The sequence below is a fragment of the Triticum dicoccoides genome, chromosome 1A (assembly GCF_002162155.2).
Source record: "Triticum dicoccoides isolate Atlit2015 ecotype Zavitan chromosome 1A, WEW_v2.0, whole genome shotgun sequence".
NCBI classification, from domain to species: Eukaryota; Viridiplantae; Streptophyta; class Magnoliopsida; order Poales; family Poaceae; genus Triticum; species Triticum dicoccoides.
The window spans coordinates 591,550,064-591,574,170 of NC_041380.1; the positions used below are offsets into that span (position 1 = coordinate 591,550,064).

Here is a 24,107-nt window from a genome sequence, read left to right on the forward strand (position 1 = left end):
ATGAGGTTTTTAACTTGAGCAAGTTGTCTGACATCAGCAGGCAGAACTAGGATTGTATCATCAGCATACTGGATCACAGGAAAATCTGGGCAAGCTTGACTGCTGATGGGAGCCTGAATTAAATTCTGGTGCATAGCTTCATTGAGCATTGACTGAAGAAGATCAGCTGCTAGCACAAAGAGTAGAGGAGATATAGGATCCCCTTGTCTTACTCCTTGTCGGCAGTGAAAAAGTTTCCCTGGCACTCCATTGAGCAGAACAGAGGAAGTACCTGAGGAAAGCAACATTGTGATCCAGTTAATCCATCTACTTCCAAAACCTCTGGCTTTCAGAATAGCAAGAATGGCTTGATGGTTAAGCAGATCAAAAGCTTTCTCAAAGTCCAGTTTGAGTAGAACAATAGGATGTTTAGATTGCTGACATTGATGCAGATATTCAAAAGCCCATCCCAGACAGTCATGAATGGTTCTACTCTTGATGAAGCCATATTGATTAGTGTGCACAATCTTGAGAATCACAGTCTGTAATCTATTTGCCAAAAGTTTGGTAATGATCTTGATAGTGCAATTGAGAAGAGAAATTGGCCTGAAGTCATTAGTTGTCACTGGATTGTCCTTCTTTGGAATCAAAGTGATAAAAGAGGCATTGATACTCTAAAGGGAAATCTTCCCATGATAAAAATCATCAATCAACTTGTAGAAATATTGAGCAATTATATTCCAACAGGCCTTAATAAAATCGCCATTAAAACCATCAGGCCCAGGTGCTTTGTCAAAAGGCGGATGCTTGATAACAGAGTCAATTTCTTGCTTGGTGAAGGGGGCATCCAGCTCCTGCAAGTCTTCAACCCCGGTAATGAGATTGATCAGGTTTAGAGGGTCTGAGATTTCTCCAGTCTGACCCAGTCTTTCTTTGAAGGCAGCCCAATGAATTGCAACTTTTTCATGATGATCTGACATTTCTACTCCTTGATCATTGCATAGACTTTGAATGTAGTTATGCCTGTATTTGATGGTTGCCTTAGCCTGAAATTTTTTGGAGTTTTCATCATCAAATTTAACTCAACGAATTGTTACTCTTTATCTCCAATAAATCCTTTGAAAAGACAACAATTTTAACAAATGCTCTTTTAGCATGTCCCTACCATTCTGTTCTATATCTGTGTGCACTCTGTATTCTTCAAAAAGATCCCACATCAAGATTACATTATTTGTGGCCTGAATGCTGCTAGTTAGGTTGGAAAGGTTTTTACTCCAAATTTTCAGCCCTTTCCTGAGACATTTGAATTTTGCAGTGATGAGTTTAGCACTATCACTTGCCAAAATGGGTTGTTGCCAAATAGATTGTACCACATCTTGGAAATCATGATGCTAAAGCCAGAAGTTTTCAAATCTGAAGACTTGAGCTCTAGGAATGCTTGTACCAATTTTTATGACAAAAGGACAGTGATCAGATACATATTTTGCGAGAGGAATAACCATAGTATTGGGATAGTTGGAAGACCAGTTTTCAGAGGTGAACACCCAGTCAATTTTCTCCTGCAGAGGAGCTTGCTGCATATTGCTCCAAGTGAAGCTTCTACCTTTCAAAGGAATCTCAACTAGGGCCAGTTGACTAATGGCAGCATTGAAATCCATCATGCTATTAATGTCACCAGTGCCAACATTCTTGTTAGAGGGGTACCTGATATAATTGAAATCTCCTGTGATGATCCAATCAGATTCAACAGCCATTTGAATGTTCCTGAACCAATCGAGGAAGTTGTGCCTCCCTTCAGTATCACAAGGTCCATAAATATCTGTTAGGATCCAAGAATCTCCTGTGTGGACTGAAATAAATCTAATGGAGATGGAGAAATCATTTTTTAACAGACACTCCCCATGAAACATATTATCATTCCATGCCACAAGCAATCCCCCAGAGGCTCCCACAGAAGGCAGGTAATCAAATTGTTTATTCTTTTGGGGCAAAATTTTCTTAAATAAGAACTGTCAAAGACTTCTCTTTTTGTCTCTTGCAGACAAATGACTGAACATTGGGCTTCATCAATCTTATTTGAAATGGCTAGCCACTTATCACTTGAATTTATGCCTCTCACATTCCAATTCAATATACTCCAGGATTTATTCATTTCAGAGTAAGCAAACACAGATCTAGGGAAAAATATCACTACTCAAGAACTGAAAGCAAAGCATACACTCAATATTGAAATAGTCCCATAACATGTAGCATCTCAGACAAGCCAAAAGTGCATAGAGGAGTCTCATTACAAAAGCATCCAGAAGCAAAGAACTTTTGTACAAATTGCAAAACATTGCCAAAATTGGACCTACTACTAGGTCAACCCTCCTGGAGCTCAGCATCTTTACTCCTTTCCTGCTAGTGGCTTTCCTCCCCTCTTGACCTTCTTCTGCAGGATGTTCTCTTCAATGCAGACTTTTGGATCCACCTTGCAATAAGAGGAATTAAGGTTCTTAATTACTTTGGAGTTACAGATAGGAGGTTTAGCAGAGCAGGCCATACAACTCTTATCATGACAAGTTTTCTTTCTATAGCCCTTATTTAAATGCTACAATCTTTCACTTCTTACATCAGATTCAACTAGAGGCACTCTCTCTTTTCTTTTTCCTTTGGCAGCAGCAGGACTGCATAAGCTAGCATCTTCAATCATAGGTGGAGGTTGGACTTCCTCCAAGCCAAGATTCTGCAACTGAGAGCATGAAGGGGCCACAGTTACAAGACAAGAAGGAGATATGAAGAATACAAGATGTTGAGACTGTTGAAATTCTTCACAGATGATATGCCACATAGGGGATTGCAGAAACCCCTTTTCCCAATCAAATTTATCAGGTGTCAATAAGTAGAGCAAATGAAATCCGTCCAATCTAAGGGTACCTTGACTATAGTGGAGCCATCTATGCTGACAGAAAAGTGTTGCTCCCAAGCAGAGTAAAAGCCATTGCAGGAATATCAGAATCTGCAGTAGAGCCAGCAGGGACACAATTAGCTAGATACTTTCCTTTGATATTAAAACCTGGAGGTGCTGAACAAGTTGAAGATGAGGAGCAGGTGACATTAATACTTTCTGAGGCCGAATCTGGTTTGGAGGAAACATCTGAAGAACTGTCTAGGATTTCAATTTCCTCATCAACATAGGAGCTCTGATCATCTTCTCTGTGCATAGCAGCCAGTAATTCAGAGGGAGAAGCTAGCTGAATCACAGGATCTTCCCCTTCAGCAAGATAAAAAGAGCTCCCTCCTCTTCCACTAAATTCATGTCAACTGTGAGTTCATTGCCAACCCTGGGAGAAAAAACTTGGGCTTGGATGTTAAGACCAGCAGGTGAGGACTGAGGTATCACTTGGTTAAGATCAAGATCATTTCTGACATTCTGTCCCACAGGAGGCAGCAGGTTTGTGAATTCCAGGGGAGCAGCCAAGGCAGGTTGAGCACTAGCAGGCTGAACAGCAGCAGTTTGATCAACAACCAGCTGAGCATGTGGCTGAAAGATTCCCTGAGGCAAAGCTGGCATGGGCCCCAGGCCCAAATTAAGGTCTGGAATACCCACTTGGGCCAGATTGAGATCTGGAATACCCACTTGGGCTTGGCCCAATAAGTTCAAAAGCTCATTTCCCTCCAAGTTTAGGTGAGCATTGTCTTTAAGCATGTCAATATCCACCCCATTGGATCCCACGGAGAGAGTTAACTCACTATTCATATCCATATCAGGAAGATTATTTTGTTGTTGTTCATCCAACGGCTGAAAAAGATCAGCAAGCTCCATGAATTCACCCTCTTCCAGCTCCTGGTCAATGAGATCATCATTCTCTGCTGGCATTACCCAATGCCCCCAGCCAGGAAGCTCCTCATCATCCTCTTCTTGATCTGCATCTTCTGCATCCTGTTGCATAGCTTGGTGATGAAGATTCTGAGGATCACCTCCCATAACATCTTGAGCCTGGTGTTGCTGAATAGGCCCAACAAAATGGTTAAGTTGATTGGGATGGAAGAAATTGTTAACAGGTTGAGGATGAGGATTGCCATCAACTGGAACTGGATCCTCATCAGGTGGGCCATCAGCCAATAGCTCTTGCTGGATAATGACAACTGGAACAGTCCAAGATTCAGCATTGGGATCATCAGATTCACCCACAACAATACTTATAGGAACATCACTCATGTTTTCCACTTTGATCTTGACCATTAGGGCGGCTTGAGTGCTCCTAGCCCTGTCCCAAAGCAACAGCTTACCAAAACTTCTAACAGAGTTAGCTAGTTCATGCATTTCCCTCTTATCAAATGGAAACCCAACCAACAGAGCCCAAATATCTCTATTTAACTCAAGATTCCTCTAGTTAAGGTCGTGATTATGCCTCTGAAATATAAGAGGAACATCTCCATGCACATGCGGGCTTTGCAGAACCAGAGCATCACGATCAAAAGGAGATCTTAATCTAACATATGCTTGACCAAAAGGGCACTGGCAGATCTCATGAAACCCTAGGTGTTTGACTTGAGTAAGAAACTCACCAAGAATCTACCTCACATTAGGAAAATAAACTTGCTGATTGGGCATAGGAACAATGGTAGCAATAGCCCAATCTTCATGCCGAGGCAGAGCAGGGTCAGAAATTACCCTCACTCTAGCGGGTCGCCCCTCCACTTGGACTGCTTGATGATGCGGAGGAAGAAACGGTGTCGGATCAAACGGGAAGTTGGCCATTGCACGCGGGACGAGCTCTCCCTCCTGCTTTGAAGATTGCAGTAGCCTGCTGACGGTTAGCGGCGGAGGAGGTGGAAGAGGGGAGGAGCGAGAAAGATGAGGCTCGGGAGCAGAGAGATTGGTAGGTGGAGGAATAATATCTTGATAGCCGGGGCGAGCGATAGCATTCCTCGATTGAGGCACTGGAATCGCACCATTAACGGGGGCAACAACAGTAGTAGCTGATACAGAGGCAGTCAATTGATTTGACAAAGCGAGGGAGCGAAAGCCCGAACGGCAGTCACTGGCAACATGGCCCCACCTTTTGCAATTATTACCGGATTTTATTCTTGCAGCCCGATCTCTCATGGCCCTTTAGCAAACAACGGACACAAAAAAGGTTGGGCCAGGCCTCTCCAGAAGCATGGGCCGCCAAAGAACCCGGGGCAGCTGCTGGGCCAGTTTGAATTCGCTGATTTGCCGCCTCATTATTGCCCATTTCCGGAAATTGAAGCCAATCAAAGACTGTAGTAACTACCACCGTTGATTGAGCGGGGCGAGATCTATGATTCTGAGTTTGACTTGAAGCTTGGTTGAAGAATCTTGGAGCACGAACTACATCAACAAAAGAATTCACATTTCTTGATCTAGAAACTAAAGTCCATCCATTCTCTTGATCAGGATCAGCAAGGGAACGAAATTTAGGACCATTAGAACCCCAAAGGAGAAACCCAAGATTGAATTCCGGCAGAGAAACATTTCCTCCATTGTAGATCTCAAATCCCACATTGATCAAAGAGACAGAGAACTTGAAAAGATGCTCACACATCTTGCGGACCTTGAACAGAGAAGCTCGACCACCAAAGCACGAAAGAAGAATGGTACCTACCGATTCCTCTGTGAGTCGAATATTTGATCGGGTAAATTCCGCCACCAGAAAGAATTCCCTTTGTCCAGGCTCCGCCGTGAAGTTGAGTGGCAGATTCATGGAGGAGCGAATACGGTCCTTGAAGGCGTGCCCTCTCTCAAAATGAAGGTCAGACAGCGACATGATTGTAGTGGCCGTCGCAACCGGAGTGGAGAACGACGGGAGAAGAGGCGGTGGCCGCCGTGGCCGGAGTGGCCGGCGACGGGAAGGCTAGGCGGTGGCTGCCATGGCCGGAGTGGCCGGCATGGCTAGGTCAGCGGGGATGCTGTAGCTGTCACCCACGTATGTGTCTCGGCTTGGTGATGGCCTGATGGGGAAACTACTTCACAGATCCAAAGAGAGAAAAACATGTGCACTTGCTCTTACAAAATCTAGCAGACACCTCCATTAGATACACCACCGGCCTATCACAGAAGCAGATTAATCAGCTCATACTCAGCCAGGGCAGGGCAGGCACGGTCCTTCTCTAACACAATTTATTCCAGTGACTCACTGAAACAACTAGGAGGAGAAAGAAAGAAAGAAAGGCTGGCTTTATCCTTTGCGGGCTAAACATTAATTAGAATGTCGCTCACTTTCTTTACACTTTGCACCTCTTTTGGCTGCTTTGTTCGATCCTCACAACACAACTATTTTGTTCTTTATTTAGTCTCCACTACCGGGCATACTATCCATTAATAATGTCTCCAGCCCTCTTTGGCTAGGCTGATTACATTACATTACATTATGCCGCTACGCTGCTGGTTCTCGCCAAATCCATTATCCACGGAATGATTCTCCTTGGGTGGCAGCGACAAAGGCAGGCCGGTTAACATTCTTTCCATGCCAACATACAATTTATTTATTTTTAACTCCAAGCCCATATACATATTCTAGACACATTGTTTAGTCCACCTTTTTTGTCTAAAAAAAAGTCCTCCTTTTTCTTCCCTTCTCTGCCTTTGTTTTTATTGTGGTATGTATGGACCCCAGAGAGAATTCTGAAGCAGTTTATGCACCACCGTCAGTGTCTAGCGGAATACTACTAATGCAACAGAAAATGGGTTTAGGAATCTGCCATGTTGGTGTGCATCAATATGGCCGTTGTGTATTTAATTTGTATGTGCTGCTTGATGATTGGCTGTTAGGTGTGGCACCAACCTGGTCCTACATGTTTTTGTGTGGTTTAGTAGGAACGACCGTAGAGGTTATGTTTTGTATGTGCAGTGCAGTAGTTGACGTGTACTAGTGTGTCTGTCGCTCTGATCACAAGGATGAGGCACGTCTCAACTCTGATCTGAACAATGTTTTTTTGTGTTTAGGTGGGTTGAGCCATGGTCTATTGTGTTATGTTTATTTTTGTATTGCGCTGCAGCATACCTGCTGGGAAGCTGCTCAACTTTGGCAGGGGCGGAGCCAGGATTTGGTTATGAGTGGGGCGAAAGCCAACATTCACAAAAAGTCATGGAAAATCACGATATTTTAAGGCTCACGATAGTGTTGATGATAAATCATCAAAATGTATATCTGAAACTACAAAAGAATGAGATATTTCTGTTAACTTAAATTGACTCTACGACCACCAGTGTTGGACAAGTTGATAATGTGAAATTTACAACTATTTTTCCTTAACAATATAGACAATCATATAATGTTGAAAAAAATCGTCTTCATTTTGATTCGAAAACATTTTATTGACTAGTTCATACCGAAAAAGCTTGTTTGGTTGTCGCGGTTGATATTAGAAGAATTATGACCAACCGATCAACCATTGAGTGTGTAGTAGTTTTACTTGTTTAAAACCATCTGACGATTAAATTGGCAAGTGAAGATGAGATTTTTAGGTTTCAAGCTAGAAACGGGCAAGTTGAGCCCATTCTTGACTAGAAAAGACTACAGGATACAGAACTCCACCACTGTGGATGTATTAGACACGTGAAATACCTCATGTCGTGGATCCGAAGATACACAAAATTGTCAAAAGCTCTATTTTGTGCGCAGTGCTAATTAACGAGACTAAGATCATAATTCATGAAAAGAAGTACTGGTGCGTAGTAGTGGTACCTGCTGCCAATATCTTCGATCCTGGTCACCTGGCTAGCAGCCTTCTGAATTTCTAAGGATCTAATCCTCCTGTGTCTGGTCGTATCCGGACAGCGTACTTAGACCAGTGGATGGTGTAGTCATCGTGACGGGCGGCCGCCGCGGCAATGGCAAGCACTCTAGCAGGACACGCATGACGGCAAAGCCCTAAGCACTCTAGTAGAAGACGCACTCAATCGATCGGATGGATCAGATTGTATCCAGAGGAACGCTAGTCAGCCACAACTATACGCCTAGATCTAGATGTATGGGCTAGTGGGCTCTGGCCTTTTATATTCAGTGTTGCTGGTGCAATGAATAATACGAGTAATACTTGTATTTTTATATGAGCTTTTTTTTTTTGAGAAAGAGTATTTTTATATGAGCTAATAATGATGCCATTAGCTGCGGCCATTAGCGGTGTATACAGCCTGCTGAAAATTGTTGAATCCGCCCCTATTGACACTTTTTTTTTGAAGGGCCCCTATTGACACTTTTTTTTTGAAGGGCCCCTATTGACACTTTGACAGGTCCATGAAAGTGGAAATGCCATTTGTCCAATTGAAGTTTTATGCAACCGGTAGTTCCCTTGATCAGTAAATACTGGCCCGTCTGTCCTATAGCCATTTGTTTAATGGTACATTATTTCAACCGATAAATTATTTATTTTAAACCTATAGTGCCATCACTGATTTACCTTGATTGTTTGCGAATATTTTTGTGGCCGATGCATTTAGCATATATTCCCTCCGTTCCTAAATACTTGTCTTTCTAGGCATTTCAACAAGTGACTACATACGGAGCAAAATGAGTGAATCTACACTCTAAAATATGTCTACATACATCCATATGTAGTAGTCATTTGAAATGTCTAGAAAGACAAATATTTAGGAACGGAGGGAGTAATAAGTAGAGTATGATGGAAAACTCTAGTCAGCGTGGCGTTTTTAAAATCGTGTTTATAGAAGTTGGTATTGGATAGCAGTATATGGCATCACTTACACAAGTCTCGAGATTGAACGACTTGTAAGTATCGTGTAGCAGTATATGGCATGTCCATGGATTCTTTACGTACCCTGCAGTCCACTGGGATGGAGTACTCAAAATTGCATGTGTTCTGATATATATGTTTGTTTTATGTATGCTTTGCGCCTACCTCTTTTGGCTGCTTTGTTCGATCCTCACAAGACAATCATTTTCTTCTTTGTTTCGTCTCCACTACCACGAATGTTATATAACCACTAATGCTTGATTCAACCCACCAGTGCACTCTTTTAAGTCTACAACAAACATATCCTAAATGTTAAACTAGGGGAAGCCAAGACTTCCGTATGTATAATAACTACTAAAAAAAAGTCAAACATCGGGTGCTCAAGGCCTTGGACATTTTCTTCCCCAGGTACCGCGCGGCGACCAGGCCGCCAGAGGCGAGCAGCCCACAAGCTGCTTGCCGTGCGCTCGAAACCATTACGCGGCGCCTCAGAGCCGTGCGGACGGATGCCGCTGCCACCTCTTTCGATGGAACCAACGTGCGGGTCGGTATGTGAGTCAGTATTTCTAGGGAGAAAACCAATCATTAGGATGCGTTGCAGGAATCGGCAGCGCGAATATGAATGGATCTGGACAGAAAACATCAGTACCTGTGCTATTTGATGTGAATCTTCCCTGCAGTCTCCTTTGGATCATACGCGGGAGAGAAGAGAACAGTTCATTCGTTGCAGATACACCACAGTCCTGCACATATATCTTTGATAATTATCAAGATGTTCAAGAGACGCACATAAGCACATTTGCAAGCACACACCGGTTCATAGAAGTTCTTGCTGAGAGAAAGAACTCTGATGTTTATGGTTGGTTCTAGAAGTTCTTATTGTATTCTCATTGTTTGCCCTAGTGCTGATTGTTTGTGATTGATGCCATTTTCTACTGAGTACAGACAATTTATACAACCAGTAGTTCCCTTGATCAGTTAATACTGCCCCGTCTGTCCTAGAGCCATTTGTTTAAGTGGTACCTTAAACCATATTTGAACCGACAATTTATTTATTTTTAGCCTATAGTGCCACTACTGATTTACCTTCCTTGTTTGTCAATATTTTTGTAAGTGTCTGCATATTTTAAGAAAATATAATTTTGTGGTTGATGCATTTAGCATATAATAAGTACAGTATGATGAAAAACTCTAGTCAGCAGAGCATTTTTCAAATCGCATTTATAGAAGTTGGTATTAGATATCAGTATATGGCATCATTGGAACTACACAACTCTCCAGATTGAATGACTTCTAAGTACCGTGTAGTTGGTATGTCCATAGATTCTTTACCCTGTTGTTTTGGTTAGGCCTGGCTCTCAATTGTAGTGTTGTGCTTATGAATTTTGACAGCAGTGAACCTTGCGAACAATTTCCAGTTTGTTGAGGTGTAGACTTGATAGAGCTAATCTTATTTGTGTGTTCCAGGGGACTACAAGGCCAACAGTTCAGAATACATTGAATGTTATCGTCTTACAACAGATATATGCAAAGCATGTGTGTGGATAACGAGGTACCCAATCAGCAACTCTAACTACGTGATGCTGCTATCATCAAGGTTTATCAAACATCTTAGTAGGCTATCAATGATGCATTTGACAGTGCATGTGTGATGAAAAAGAAATAAAACCTGCTTGAAAGCCTTTTGTTGTCTGTAATCTGACATCTTCAGTATCCCTTCAGAAATATACTCCTGTATCAGGGGTCTGTACATCAATTGAAATGGCTGGAAACTACCGTCCACAATCTTCTTGACCTGAATTACAGCAGAGTCCACATAAGCACCAAATCATAAGCAGAATTATAGAGATCTGAGTTGGTGGCCGTTGGTTCATCCTCACTGAGATCACCTCTCAAATTATTAGGAAATATAACATAGTTGTTGTCCATCCTGAATGGTTGGTTCAATTGACATATATTTCGAGATAATATTTTTATCTTGCACAAAGTTAGAGATTATGATGACACAAGCATTTAAACAACAGATATAGAATATAACAAGTACTGTAATAACTAAGTACAAACGCACGAGAATTTCGTTAGTCATAAACAGAAGTTCCATTAACATATTTTACTATCTTAAGTGGATAGTTATCATACTAGTGAGTATGGTGCAGTAAAGGCACCATACGCATGCGCCATAGACACACTTGGAACGATGGAGCCACAAAGGTACATAATGTGCCCTAATTTGTGGTTCAATTTGCAAAAGATATAGCATGCATGCCATTTTCACATTTCAAAGTACATAGTGTGAGCTGGCTTTTGTACACGCCAACTAGCAGGATCACCATTCTAAACTGAATTTTAAATAACTTCAGGGCCTATACAAAGGCTGACATGCATTTTCATTACCTTATATTTGTCTTCGGCAAATAACATCCTTATGTCACCCATATAAGATAGGCCGCAAATTTTTGCGTATAGGTCATGCTGCACAAAAAGGGGTCAAGAGAAGAAAGATCAAAACAAATACTTTAGTAACCAAATAATTCATGGTAGTAAACATCAAATCAAAGTTGCCACCAAACCTCTGTGAATTCTTTTGGCAAAAGAAGCAGAGAAGCTGCAGCTGCCATTTTCAGATTAACTGTGTTAACCTTCCTTATATCCCAGTTATCGACAAGAACATGGACCTGTATAAACAAAACAGCAAAAAGATACTCAGATAGTTAAATTTCTCACAGGAACATATGTCAAACGATATAGAGGAAGCAAAGTTGCATCACGAGTAAACTAAAGTAGTCACAGTGAAATTATCCAGACCAGGCAAACAGAAAGTTATGGCATAATTGTAGATATACTCAATCATGTTCCGGTGGCAAACAAGAAGAGGATACACGTACAGGTTTTTGCAGTCGGCCACTTAGGTAGAACTGGTCCCAGGTCAAGATATCCGCCGTCAGGTCCTTCATCGCTACCACCCCATACTTGATCCTCTACACCCACAAAGCAACAATTTGTCACTCAGAACTCAATGCACATTCACATTAACCAAAATACACCGCAATACAATCAAACACAATATCCGTGAAGGTAATCGGCTGGTTGCAGTTACCTTGTCTCCCCACTCGACAAAGGGATTAAAGTAGACCCCGACACCGACACGATCTGCGAGCCAAGTGACCTGAGGTTCCAGTTGACCACCACCAAGAAGCAACAAATGGAACAGTTAGTGAGCCCGTCAATTAACCAGGTGACCAAGCAGATGATATGTTTGGGGACAATGAGAGCGTACGTACGGCTTCGGGGCCACGGCGCGCCATCCAGCTAGAGTAATGTGTGGGGTTCCTCGCCAAGTTCTGCAACCGAACCATGACACTGATAGCATCAAACCAAACAGAGGGAGGGAGGTACAGTTTGACGGGCAGGATAAAGCTACAGAGAAGAGCGTGATGCGGAAAGGAAGGGACTTTGCCGTCCGGGGGTGTAGCTAGCCTACCTCGGAGTGCCACTGGAGGGGGTCGGCGACGCCGAGGATGTAGTCGACCATGGAGGTGCCGTCGGGGCGGGCGTGGGTGAGGGTGGAGCCGTACGCGCAGCAGAAGTCCACCGGCGGGAGGAGGTCCCGGAGCGAGCCGGCCAGGTCCAGGCCCCTTCCGGCCGCCGCCTCCATCTGGCCGCGCCGGGCTGCACGGAGGTGGAGATGCCGGAGCAGGAGCAGCAGATGGGCGGGCGGGCGGGCGGTGGAGGCCGGCGTCGATTTCGGAGCAGAGGGGCGGAGGATCTAGGCAGGGGGGGAACGGCGCGCCGTCGGGCGGCTAACCGCGCGGGGGAACAACGGCGGCGGCGGCGGCGCGTGCGTGCGGCGTGGGCACGTTCAGTCAGGTGCGCGCTATGAAAGAGCGAGTTTTTCTTTCTGGTTTACGTGCAGATATAGATATACTACAGTACATATCTTGTGAATCCGTCTCGTATACTGTATCCGTGTGCCCCTTTGCTCTCAGCCCCACGATCAAAATCGTGCGTCTTTGACAGATTTTGTAGTAATTGTACACCAACACGTCCGGCCCCTTGGGATCCGAGTGCGTCGTGCGCCGAAGCCGACCACGCATACTTTCAGGGACAAAGACAACATCATAAGTTTCAGGTAACACAGCACAGAAATTCAGTCCTTGCATTTTGGATATACAACACAATGTGTGGCTGTTGTATGAAAGGCTAATCGTGTAGCCGTGTGTAGTAATATGGAGCCAATCCATAACGTGCAAAATGCACATGTCCCAGGGAGGATTCGGTACACCAAAGAAGAACACAAACATGCCTCTTTCTGTAAGTTCAGTTTTCACTAACAATTGAAACTGTTTAATTCAATGAGCTACGCATGAATGTGTGTATCATGGTTTGTTCTTGACATTGTCTTTTACACCTGAATGTGATGAGCATTTGAAGCCTAAAATAGGTACAGCATTTGAGGGACCCGAGGCCGTGGAGAAGTTCTGCAAGGCATAGGCACATCAATCGGACTTTGCAGTTTGTATCGGACAGCAGAAGAAGATTGACAATAAGGTGGTCCACACTAAGCGCTTTATGTGTAATAGGGAAGGATTCAAGTCAAAAGATACTAAGGAGACTGGTGACCCCTTGAGAAAAAGGTGTAAGCAGACAAACACACGATGCGGTTGTGATGCCCATACCTTTGTTAGACTTTGTGGGAATAACACCTACAAGATAGACTCATGGGTCGAGCACCATGTCCATGGTCTTGTATTGCCTAATAAGTGTCATTTGATCAGATCGAATCGCAGGGTTAGTGAGAGGGCAAAGAATACCCTATATACATGTCATAAGGCAAGCATTGGAACCTCCCAGACATACAGTCTACTACAAGTTAGTGAGGGCGGGATTCCGAATGTTGGGTGCACGAAGAGGGGCTTGCAGAATTACTACCGCGGACTCGGGTATAAAATCAGAGATGCGGATGCTCAAATGCTACATGCACTGGGGCTGCCCTTTTTATGCGGATGCTCAAATGCTTGTGGCCCGACTAGCTAGAAAGCAGAAAGTGAATTCAGCACTTTTCTATGATTTTTGATGTGGATGATGATGGGAAGTTGATGCATGTGTTCTGGGCTGATGCCACAAGTAGAAAGAACAATAGTCACTTTGGTGATGTGTCATCCTTTGATTCTACATACACCACTAATCAGTACAACATGATATATGCATCATTTACATGGGTCAATCATCACTTACAAAGTGTATTTTTTGGTGCCGGATTCTTAGCAGATGAGAAGAATGAGTCATGCATTTTATTTCAGACCCTCCTAAGAGCAATGGGAGGGGTAGCACCTTGATGTCTACTACACAATGTTCTTCTTATAGACGTTGTTGGGCCTCCAAGTGCAGAGATTTGTAGGACAGTATCAAATTTCCCTCAAGTGGATGACCTAAGGTTTATCAATCCGTGGGAGGCGTAGGATGAAGATGGTCTCTCTCAAACAACCCTGCACCCAAATAACAAAGAGTCTCTTGTGTCCCCAACACACCCAATACAATGGTAAATTGTATAGGTGCACTAGTTCGACGAAGAGATAGTGATACAAGTGCAATATGGATGGTAGATATGGGTATTTGTGATATGAAAATATAAAAACAGCAAGGTAGCAAGTGGTAAAAGTGAGCACAAACGGTATTGCAATGCGTTGAAACAAGGCCTAGGGTTCATACTTTCACTAGTGCAGGTTCTCTCAACAATAATAACATAGTTGGATCGTATAACTATCCCTCAACATGCAACAAAGAGTCACTCCAAAGTCACTAATAGCGGAGAACAAACGAAGAGATTATTGTAGGGTACGAAACCACCTCAAAGTTATTCTTTCTGATCGGTCTATCCAAGAGTCCGTAGTAAAATAACACAAAGCTATTCTTTCCGTTCAATCTATCATAGAGTTCGTACTAGAATACCACCTTAAGACACAAATCAACCAAAACCCTAATGTCACCTAGATACTCCAATGTCACCTCAAGTATCGGTGGGTATGATTATACGATATGCATCACACAATCTCAGATTCATCTATTCAACCAACACAAAGAACTTCAAAGAGTGCCCCAAAGTTTCTATCAGAGAGTCAAGACGAAAACGTGTGCCAACCCCTATGCATAAGTTCACGAGGTCACAGAACTCACAAGTTGATCACCAAAACATACATCAAGTGGATCACGTGATATCCCATTGTCACCACAGATAAGCACATGCAAGACATACATCAAGTGTTCTCAAATCCTTAAAGACTCAATCCGATAAGATAACTTCAAAGGGAAAACTCAATCCATTACAAGAGAGTAGAGGGGGAGAAACATCATAAGATCCAACTATAATAGCAAAGCTCGCGATACATCAAGATTGTGCCGACTCAAGAACACGAGAAATAGAGAGAGAGAGAGAGAGAGAGAGAGAGAGAGAGAGATCAAACACATAGCTACTGGTACATACCCTCAGCCCCGAGGGTGGACTACTCCCTACTCGTCATGGAGAGCGTCGGGATGATGAAGATGGTCACCGGAGAGGGATTGCCCCCTCCGGCAGGGTGCCGGAACGGGTCTAGATTGGTTTTCGGTGGCTACGGAGGCTTCTGGCGGCGGAACTCCCGATCTATTCTGCTCCTCGATGTTTTTAGGGTATACGAGCATATATAGGCAAAAGAAGTCGGTCAGGGGAGACACGAGGGGCCCACGAGGGTGGGGGCGCGCCTCCCTGCCTCGTGGCTTCCTCGAAGCTTCCCTGACGTCTACTCCAAGTCTCCTGGATTGCTTCCATTCTAAAAATAACTCTTCCGAAGGTTTCATTCCGTTTGGACTCCATTTGATATTCCTTTTCTTAGAAACATTGAAATAGGCAAGAAAACAACAATTTGGGTTGGGCCTCCGGTTAATAGGTTAGTCCCAAAAATAATATAAAAGTGTATAATAAAGCCCATAAACATCCAAAACAGATAATATAATAGCATGGAACAATCAAAAATTATAGATACGTTGGAGACGTATCACACCTACACTCATCATAACCAATGAAGCCGCTAGCATCAAGAATGGTATTGATGAAGTTCTTCCGACCACTGTGCATAGGTCGTGCATGTGGCATATAATGGAAAGGGTGCCCGAAAAGGTTGGACCTTTGATTATAGAAGATTCTGAATTTTGGACAAGATTGGGGTTCAGAAACTCCAACTGAGTTTGAGTCACAATGGAATTCCATCATTAAAGATTTTGGGTTGGAGGAAAATGAGTCGTTGGCTAAGAGTTTTAGCATCCGAGATAAGTGGATACCGGCCTAGTTTATGGATATATCTCAAGCGGGCATTCTCCGAACCACTTCAAGGTCAGAAAGTGCAAATTCTTTTTTTTTAATCGTTTCATTCATCGAAGGCTCGCATTTTTTTAGTTCCGGCTTAGATTTGACACGGCTTTAGAATGCCAACGTCAGGAAGAATTAATGGCAGATAATAGAAGCATACATACCACCCCACGACTCTTTACACCATGGCCAATGGAGAAACAAGGTAGTGAGGTATTCACGTATGAGGTGTTTGAGAAATTTCAGCTACAAGGTATTGCTATTAGAGACCATTGTTGTGTTCACGGTATTACACAAGGTGTGGGGGTAAAAAATGTGACCCTGAGAGGTCGATCTGGTAAGGTTAGAGATGTCAACTATGACACTACAACCATGGTAGCGAATTGTTTAAGTGTTGAGGATTGAGAGTTATTTGAGTCACTCGGTATTCCATGTCGACATATTATCCAAGTGTTGAGGATTGAGATCCAAGCTTCCCAACTACTACATTATGAAAAGATGGCGGAAAAAGTGCAAAAGGTAAAATTATAATAATGCATGCCCACTGATTTTTTATTGTTACTCCAAAATAATAATGTCTAACAATCTTTTTACCTTTGCAGGGAGAATGTTTATGATGAACAAGGGAACCTACTAGAAGAAAAGCCGACTGATTCACTCGATGTGGCCACGAGAAAGAAGATTTCAATTGTACGCGATAAGATGGAAGAGCCGATTCAAAAGGCAGAGCACTTAGTTGAAGGCATCTACTTCTTAACATCAAGTGTGTTGAACATTGATGTGCTAAACAATGGATCCAAAGACCTTACGGGATGCTGCCTCAGGTCTTAAATTTGAGAACATGGATGATCCAATCGAACTTCCAGATCAGAATCTGGCCACGTTTGTATGAGTATGTTCAAATGCATCAACAAATTTGGCATCTAGCAACTCATGAGCAACTGAAAGAAGATTTGATTGAGCATTTCTAGGCGGTTAAAGGGGACAACTAGTTCATATGTGCCAGTTGAATTCAAGTTTGAACTACTTTAATTTGCAAACTTTGTTAGATTGCACTATTTAAATTAGAACTACTATCGCACTTGAACATTTTTTAGATAAACTACGTTTTGATATGCAATTATTTTGAGCTTGCGGGTTTTGAAAAAAAGAGGTGAATGTTTGTGGATACCGTTGGATGGCCGGCTCTCACATTAGTGTCCGTGAACTGGTCCTCACTGGTCCGCGGACGAATGCGGTGTCCGGTTTAAGTGTCAGTGTTGGAGATGCCCTTAGCGGATTAGATTTCCTTTATACCTTATTGAAGGAAATATGCCCTAGAGGCAATAATAAAGTTATTATTTATTTCCTTATATCATGATAAATGTTTATTATTCATGCTAGAATTGTATTAACCGGAAACTTAGTACATGTGTGAATACATTGACAAACAGAGTGTCACTAGTATGCCTCTACTTGACTAGCTCGTTGAATCAAAGATGGTTAAGTTTCCTAGCCATAGACATGAGTTGTCATTTGATTAATGGGATCACATCATTAGAGAATGATGTGATTGACTTGACCAATTCTGTTAGCTTAGCACGATGATCATTTAGTTTGTTGCTACCGCTTTCTTCATGACTTGTACATGTTCCTCTGACTATGAGATTATGCAACTCCCGAATACCGGAGGAACACCTTGTGTGCTACCAAACATCACAATGTAATTGGGTGATTATAAAGGTGCTCTACAGGTGTCTCCGATGGTACTTTTTGAGTTGGCATAGATCGAGATTAGGATTTGTCACTCCGATTGTTGGAGAGGTATCTCTGGGCCCTCTCGGTAATGCACATCACTATAAGCCTTGCAAGCAATGTGACTAATGAGTTAGTTGCAGGATGATGCATTACAGAACGAGTAAAGAGACTTGCCAGTAACGATATTGAACTAGGTATTGAGATACCGACGATCGAATCTCGGGCAAGTAACATACCGATGACAAAGGGAACAACGCATGTTGTTATGCGGTTTGACCGATAAAGATCTTCGTAGAATATGTAGGAGCCAATATGATCATCCAGGTTCCGCTGTTGGTTATTGACCGGAGATGAGTCTTGGTCATGTCTACATAGTTCTCGAACCCGTAGGGTCCGCACGCTTAACGTTCTGTGACGATCGGTATTATGAGTTTATGTGTTTTGATGTACCGAAGGTTGTTCGGAGCCCCAGATGAGATCAGGGAGATGACGAGGAGTCTTGAAATGTTTGAGACGTAAAGATCGATATATTGGAAGGCTATATTCGGACATCGGAAAGGTTCTGAGTGGTTCGGGTATTTATCAAAGTACTGGAGAGTTATGGGAATTCGCCGGGGAGTTTAATGGGCCTTATGGGCCTTAGTGGAAAGAGAGGAGGGGCTGCCAGGGCAGGTCACACGCCCCCTTCCCCTCTGGTACGAATTGGACTAGGAAGGGGGGTGGCACCCCCTTTCCTTCTCCCTCGCTCGCCTCCTCCCTAGTTATAACATATCTCATTTTTGCCTGAAAGTCAAAGAAAGTAGGAGCAGTGAGAGCAATATGGACAGCGCGACGTCTGTCAAAGATTAGTCGGTACTGGAGGGATTGCTCATTCCTCTCAACAAACTGATGGCGAACCATAGCATTACAATCTAGATAAGCAGGAGGTAACTCCATATCATTTCCATGTATAGGCACATCAAGATAATTAGCTACACGAGTTGCATAAATTCCACCAAACAAATCTCCACTTACACTGTTGTGATGCAATCTCCATGCAACAATGGCCCCCAAATTATATTGTTTATCACCTAACACCGGACTTTTGAGGACACTAAGATCTGGAACGCACATGTGTCAAGCCTCATCTTTACCGTTAATGCATCTACCTATAAAGAGAGCATAATAATGTATGGAAAGAAAGTGAATGCTCCCTATGGTAGCTTGTGTGATTTCTCTAGATTCCCCCACAGTGATACTAGCAAGAAAATCTTTATATTCAGATTTGCGAGGTTCACTAACATTGCCCCATTGCGGGAGTTTACAAGCAATATTAAAATCTTCTAGGTCCATGGTATATGATTTATCATATAAATCAAATAAAATAGTGTGAGAGTTGCGCGAGGATGTAAATTTAAACCTTCTCACAAAGTAATCAGTTAGGTAGTGGTATTGCGGGCACTTATCTGACACGAAGCCCTCAAGATCAGCATTACGCACATGTGCGTCAAATTCATCCTTGATGCCTGCATGGACCATAAGCTCCTCTGACGAACATTCACAAGCCAACACTTGAGCTTCCCTCAGTGGTTCATAATCCGGCTCACGTATCGCGAGCCTCGGTCCTTGCTTCCTGATACGTCCATTCTGCATCATGCTTTTATATTGATATTTATCGCATTATGGACTGTTATTTCACTTTATGTCACAATACTTATGGCTAGTCTCTCTTATTTTACATGGTTTACATAAGGAGGGAGAATGCCGACAGCTGGAATTCTGGTCTGGAAAAGGAGCAAATATTAGAGACCTATTCTGCGCAACTCCAAAAGTCCTGAAACTCCACGAAACATCTTAAAAGAAATAAAGAAAAATCCACGCCAAAGATGAAGGCCAGGGGGCCCACACCCTGCTCACGAGGGTGGGGGGCGCCCCCCCTAGGGCGCTCCCCCTACCTCGTGGGCCCCCTCATGGCTCTCCGACGTCCATCTTCTCCTATATGAGGTCTTTTGATGAGAAAAAAATAAGAAGGAACTTTTCGGGATGAGACTCTGCCGCCACGAGGCGGAACCTTGGCGGATCCAATCTAGAGCTCCGGCAGAGCTGTTCTGCCGGGGAAACTTCCCTCCGGGAGGGGGAAATCATCACCATCGTCATCACCAACGCTCCTCTCATCGGGAGAGGGCAATCTCCATCAACATCTTCACCAGCACCATCTCATCTCCAAACCCTAGTTCATCTCTTGTATCAATTTCTTGTCTCAAAATCTGGGATTGGTGCTAGTAGGTTGCTAGTAGCGTTGATTACTCCTTGTAGTTGATGCTAGTTGGTTTATTTGGTGGAAGATCTTATGTTCAGATCCTATATGCATATTATTACCCCTCTGATTATGAGCATGAATATGCTTTGTGAGTAATTACGTTCGTTCCTGAGGACAAGGGAGAAGTCTTGCTATGAGTAGTCATGTGAATTTGGTATTCGTTTGATATTTCGATAAGATGTATGTTGTCTAGCCTCTAGTGGTGTTATGTGAACGTCGACTACATAACACTTCACCATTATTTGGGCCTAGAGGAAAGCATTGGGAAGTAATAAGTAGATGATGGGTTGCTAGAGTGACAGAAGTTTAAACCCTAGTTTATGCGTTGCTTCGTAAGGGGCTGATTTGGATCCATATGTTTCATGCTATGGTTAGGTTTACCTTAATACTTTTGTTGTAGTTGTGGATGCTTGCAATAGAGGTTAATCATAAGTGGGATGCTTGTTCAAGTAAGAACAACACCCAAGCACCGGTCCACCCACATATCAAATTATCAAAGTATCGAACGCGAATCATATGAACGTGATGAAAACTAGCTTGACGATATTCCCATGTGTCCTCGGGAGCTCTTTTCCTATTATAAGAGTTTGTTCCGGCTTGTCCTTTGCTACAAAAGGATTCGTCCATCTTGCTGCACTTTATTTACTTTTGTTACTTTTTGCTCGTTACAATTTACCCTATCACAAAACTATCTGTTACCACTTATTTCAGTACTTGCAGAGAATACCTTGCTGAAAACCGCTTATCATTTCCTTCTGCTCCTTGTTGGGTTCGACACTCTTACTTATCGAAAGGACTACGATAGATCCCCTATACTTGTGGGTCATCACTTCCTTGAGGAACCACCTTGGTACATTTTCCTGAACATTTTTCTTCCTCTGAAAAATTTCTGAAATTTTTAGTGACTCAAAATAAAAGTGAACCAAACTTAACAAAATTAATAGTAACTACTCCCACAAGTGTCTAGAGACTATATCATGCATTAGAACTACTTGGGACCATATAAATTTGACATGCAAGCTCAAGAACAGGGTCGCTTAAGTAGCAAAAATTTCCAATAAATAAAGCACTAGAACAAAAACTAATTGGACCACTGGAGGAGTCACATACCGAATAACAATCTCCCCAAATAGTTTTGTGAATGGAGCTTTGAGCAAGGAGATCAAAAATGGCAGCAAGATGAGCTAGAACACGAGTTTGAGCTATGGGAGGATTTTTTCCTAGAGGAAGACGAAGTGAATGGGTTCTGAAATAAGTGGAGGGGGCCACATGGGGCCCACGAGGCAGGGGGCGCCCCCCGGGGGGTTGGGCATGCCGTAGACCCTCGTGGCCAGGTGGTGTGGCCCCCAGGTGTGTTCTCAGTGCCAAATATTCTTGAATATTCTACAAAAAATAATATTTCATTTTGGTGCATTTGGAGAACTTTTATTTTGGGGGTATTTTTTATTGCAGGGATAATTCAGAAAACAGACAGAAAATATTATTATTGCTTTATTTAATCTAAATAACAGAAAGTAAAAGGAGAGTACACAGAGTTGTGCTTTCTAACTTCATCCATCTCATGCTCATCAAAAGGAATCCATCAACAAGGTTGATCAAGTCTTGTTAACAAAATCTTTCCGAATAACATGAAACCGAAGAATTTTCGAATAACACTATGTTACCTCAACGGGGATATGCTTGTCCCCAACAATAAGAATATCATATTTCTTCTTGACAGTAGTAGAGGAAATTCAGAACCTCCAATAATAATTGTTGAATTTTTTTCCAATAGAATTAATACTATGGACTTGAGGCTGTTTCTTCGAAAAGTGCACCATATGTTCATTACCATTAACATGAAAAGTGACATTGCCTTTGTTGCAATCAATAACAGCCCCTGCAGTATTCAAAAAGGGTCTACCAAGAATAATAGACATACTATCGTCCTCGGGAATATCAAGAATAACAAAGTTCGTTAAAATAGTAATGTTTGCAACCACAACAGGCACATCCTCATAAATACCGACAGGTATAGTTGTTGATTTATCGTCCATTTGCAAAGATATTTCAGTAGGTGTCAACTTATTCAAATCAAGTCTGTGATATAAAGAGAGAGGCATAACACTAACACCGGCTCCAAGATCACATAAAGCAGTTTTAACATAGTTTCTTTTAATAGAGCATGGTATAGTTGGTACTCCTGGATCTCCTAGTTTCTTAGGTATTCCACCTTTAAAAGTATAATTGGCAAGCATGGTGGAAATTTCAGCTTCTGGTATCTTTCTTTTATTTGTAACAATATCTTTCATATACTGAGCATAAGGATTCATTTTAAGCATATCACTCAAAAGCATACGCAAAAAGATAGGTGTAATCATTTCAGCAAAGCGCTCAAAATCCTCATCATCCTTTTTCTTGGATGGTTTAGGAGGAAAAGGCATGGGTTTCTGAACCCATGGTTATTTTTCTTTACCATGCTTCCTAGCAACGAAGTCTCTCTTATCATAACGTTGATTCTTTGATTGTGGGTTATCAAGATCAACAGCAGGTTCAATCTCTACATCATTGTTATTGCTAGGTTGAGCATCAACATGAACATCATCATTAACATTATCACTAGGTTCATGTTCATTACCAGATTGTGTTTCTGTTGGTGAACGTTGTAATTTCAAAAATTTCCTACGCACACACAAGATCATGGTGATGCATAGCAACGAGAGGGGAGAGTGTCGTCTACGTACCCTCGTAGACCGTAAGCGGAAGCGGTATGACAACGCGGTTGATGTAGTCATACGTCTTCGCGATCGACCGATCCTCAGTACCGAACGTACGGCACCTCCGTGTTCAGCACACGTTCAGCTCGGTGACGTCCCGCGAACTCATGATCCAGTAGAGCTTCTGGGAAGAGCTTCGTCAACACGACGGTGTTGATGAAGCTACCGACGCAGGGCTTCGCCTAAGCACGCACACGGCTAAGAGATCAATGATCAATTGTTGTGTCTCCAAGGGGTGCCCCCTCCCTGTATATAAATGAGTGGAGGAGGGGGAGGGGGCCGGCCTCCTATGGCATGCCCCATGAGGAGTCCTACCCCCATCGGGAGTAGGACTCCCCCTTCCAAGTAGGAGTAGGAGAGGAGAAGGAAGGGAGAGAAGGAGAGAAGGAAAGGGGGGCGCCGCCCCCCTCCTTGTCCAATTCGGACTAGAGGGGGAGGGGGCGCGTGGCTGCCCTGGCTGCCCCTCCTCTTCTCCCACTAGGGTCCATTAGGCCCAATATACTCCCCGGGGGGTTCCGGTAACCCCCGGTACTCCGGTATATGTCTGAAACCTCCCGAAACACTTCCGGTGTCCGAACATAGTCGTCCAATATATCGATCTTTATGTCTCAACCATTTCGAGACTCCTCGTCATGTTCATGATCATATTCGGGACTCCGAACTACCTTCGGTACAGCGAAACACAAAAACTCGTAATACCGATCGTCATCGAACTTTAAGCGTGCGGACCGTACGGGTTCGAGAACTATGTAGACATGACTGAGACATGTCACCGGTCAATAACCAATAGCGGAACCTGGATGCTCATATTGGTTCCGACATATTCTACGAAGATCTTTATCGGTCAAACCGCATAACAACATACGTTGTTCCCTTTGTCATTGGTATGTTACTTGCCCGAGATTCGATCGTCGGTATCTCAATACCTAGTTCAATCTCGTTACCGGAAAGTCTCTTTACTCGTTCTGCAATGCATCATCCTGTAACTAACTCATTAGTCACATTGCTTGCAAGGCTTGTAGTGATGTGCATTACCGAGAGGGCCCAGAGATACCTCTCTGACAATCGGAGTGACAAATCCTATTCTCAATCTATGCCAACTCAACGAACACCATCGGAGAGACCTGTAGAGCACCTTTATAATCACCCAGTTATGTTGTGACGTTTGGTAGCACACAAAGTGTTCTTCCGGTAACCGGGAGTTGCATAATCTCATAGTCATAGGAACATGTATAAGTCATGAAGAAAGCAGTAGCAACAAACTAAAAGATCATCGTGCTAAGCTAACGGA

At 43.0% G+C, this 24,107-nt stretch overlaps 1 protein-coding gene across 1 annotated transcript; it reads right to left on the reverse strand.

Moving 5' to 3' along the window:
• Positions 1-8,838: 8,838 nt before the first annotated feature.
• Positions 8,839-12,549, reverse strand: LOC119348595 (phosphatidate cytidylyltransferase, mitochondrial-like). Its single transcript, XM_037616620.1, has 9 exons — positions 12,164-12,549; positions 11,964-12,023; positions 11,780-11,848; positions 11,568-11,660; positions 11,253-11,357; positions 11,077-11,154; positions 10,352-10,477; positions 9,332-9,425; positions 8,839-9,248 (listed from the first exon to the last, which is right to left on the reverse strand). Exons 1-9 carry the CDS (start codon positions 12,335-12,337, stop codon positions 9,037-9,039), a joined length of 1,011 nt encoding a protein of 336 aa, XP_037472517.1. The 5' UTR covers positions 12,338-12,549; the 3' UTR covers positions 8,839-9,036.
• Positions 12,550-24,107: the final 11,558 nt, after the last annotated feature.

Bases quoted from the DNA above. Each gene is read 5' to 3' on its own strand.
- LOC119348595 (XM_037616620.1), bottom strand. From the start codon at position 12,337: ATGGAGGCGGCGGCCGGAAGGGGCCTGGACCTGGCCGGCTCGCTCCGG. The intron at 11,358-11,567 runs GTACGTGTATCC...TTGTTTATACAG, and splicing joins GTGGCCGACTGCAAAAACCT to GTCCATGTTCTTGTCGATAA. The intron at 9,249-9,331 runs GTACTGATGTTT...TTTTCTCCCTAG, and splicing joins ATTCACATCAAATAGCACAG to AAATACTGACTCACATACCG.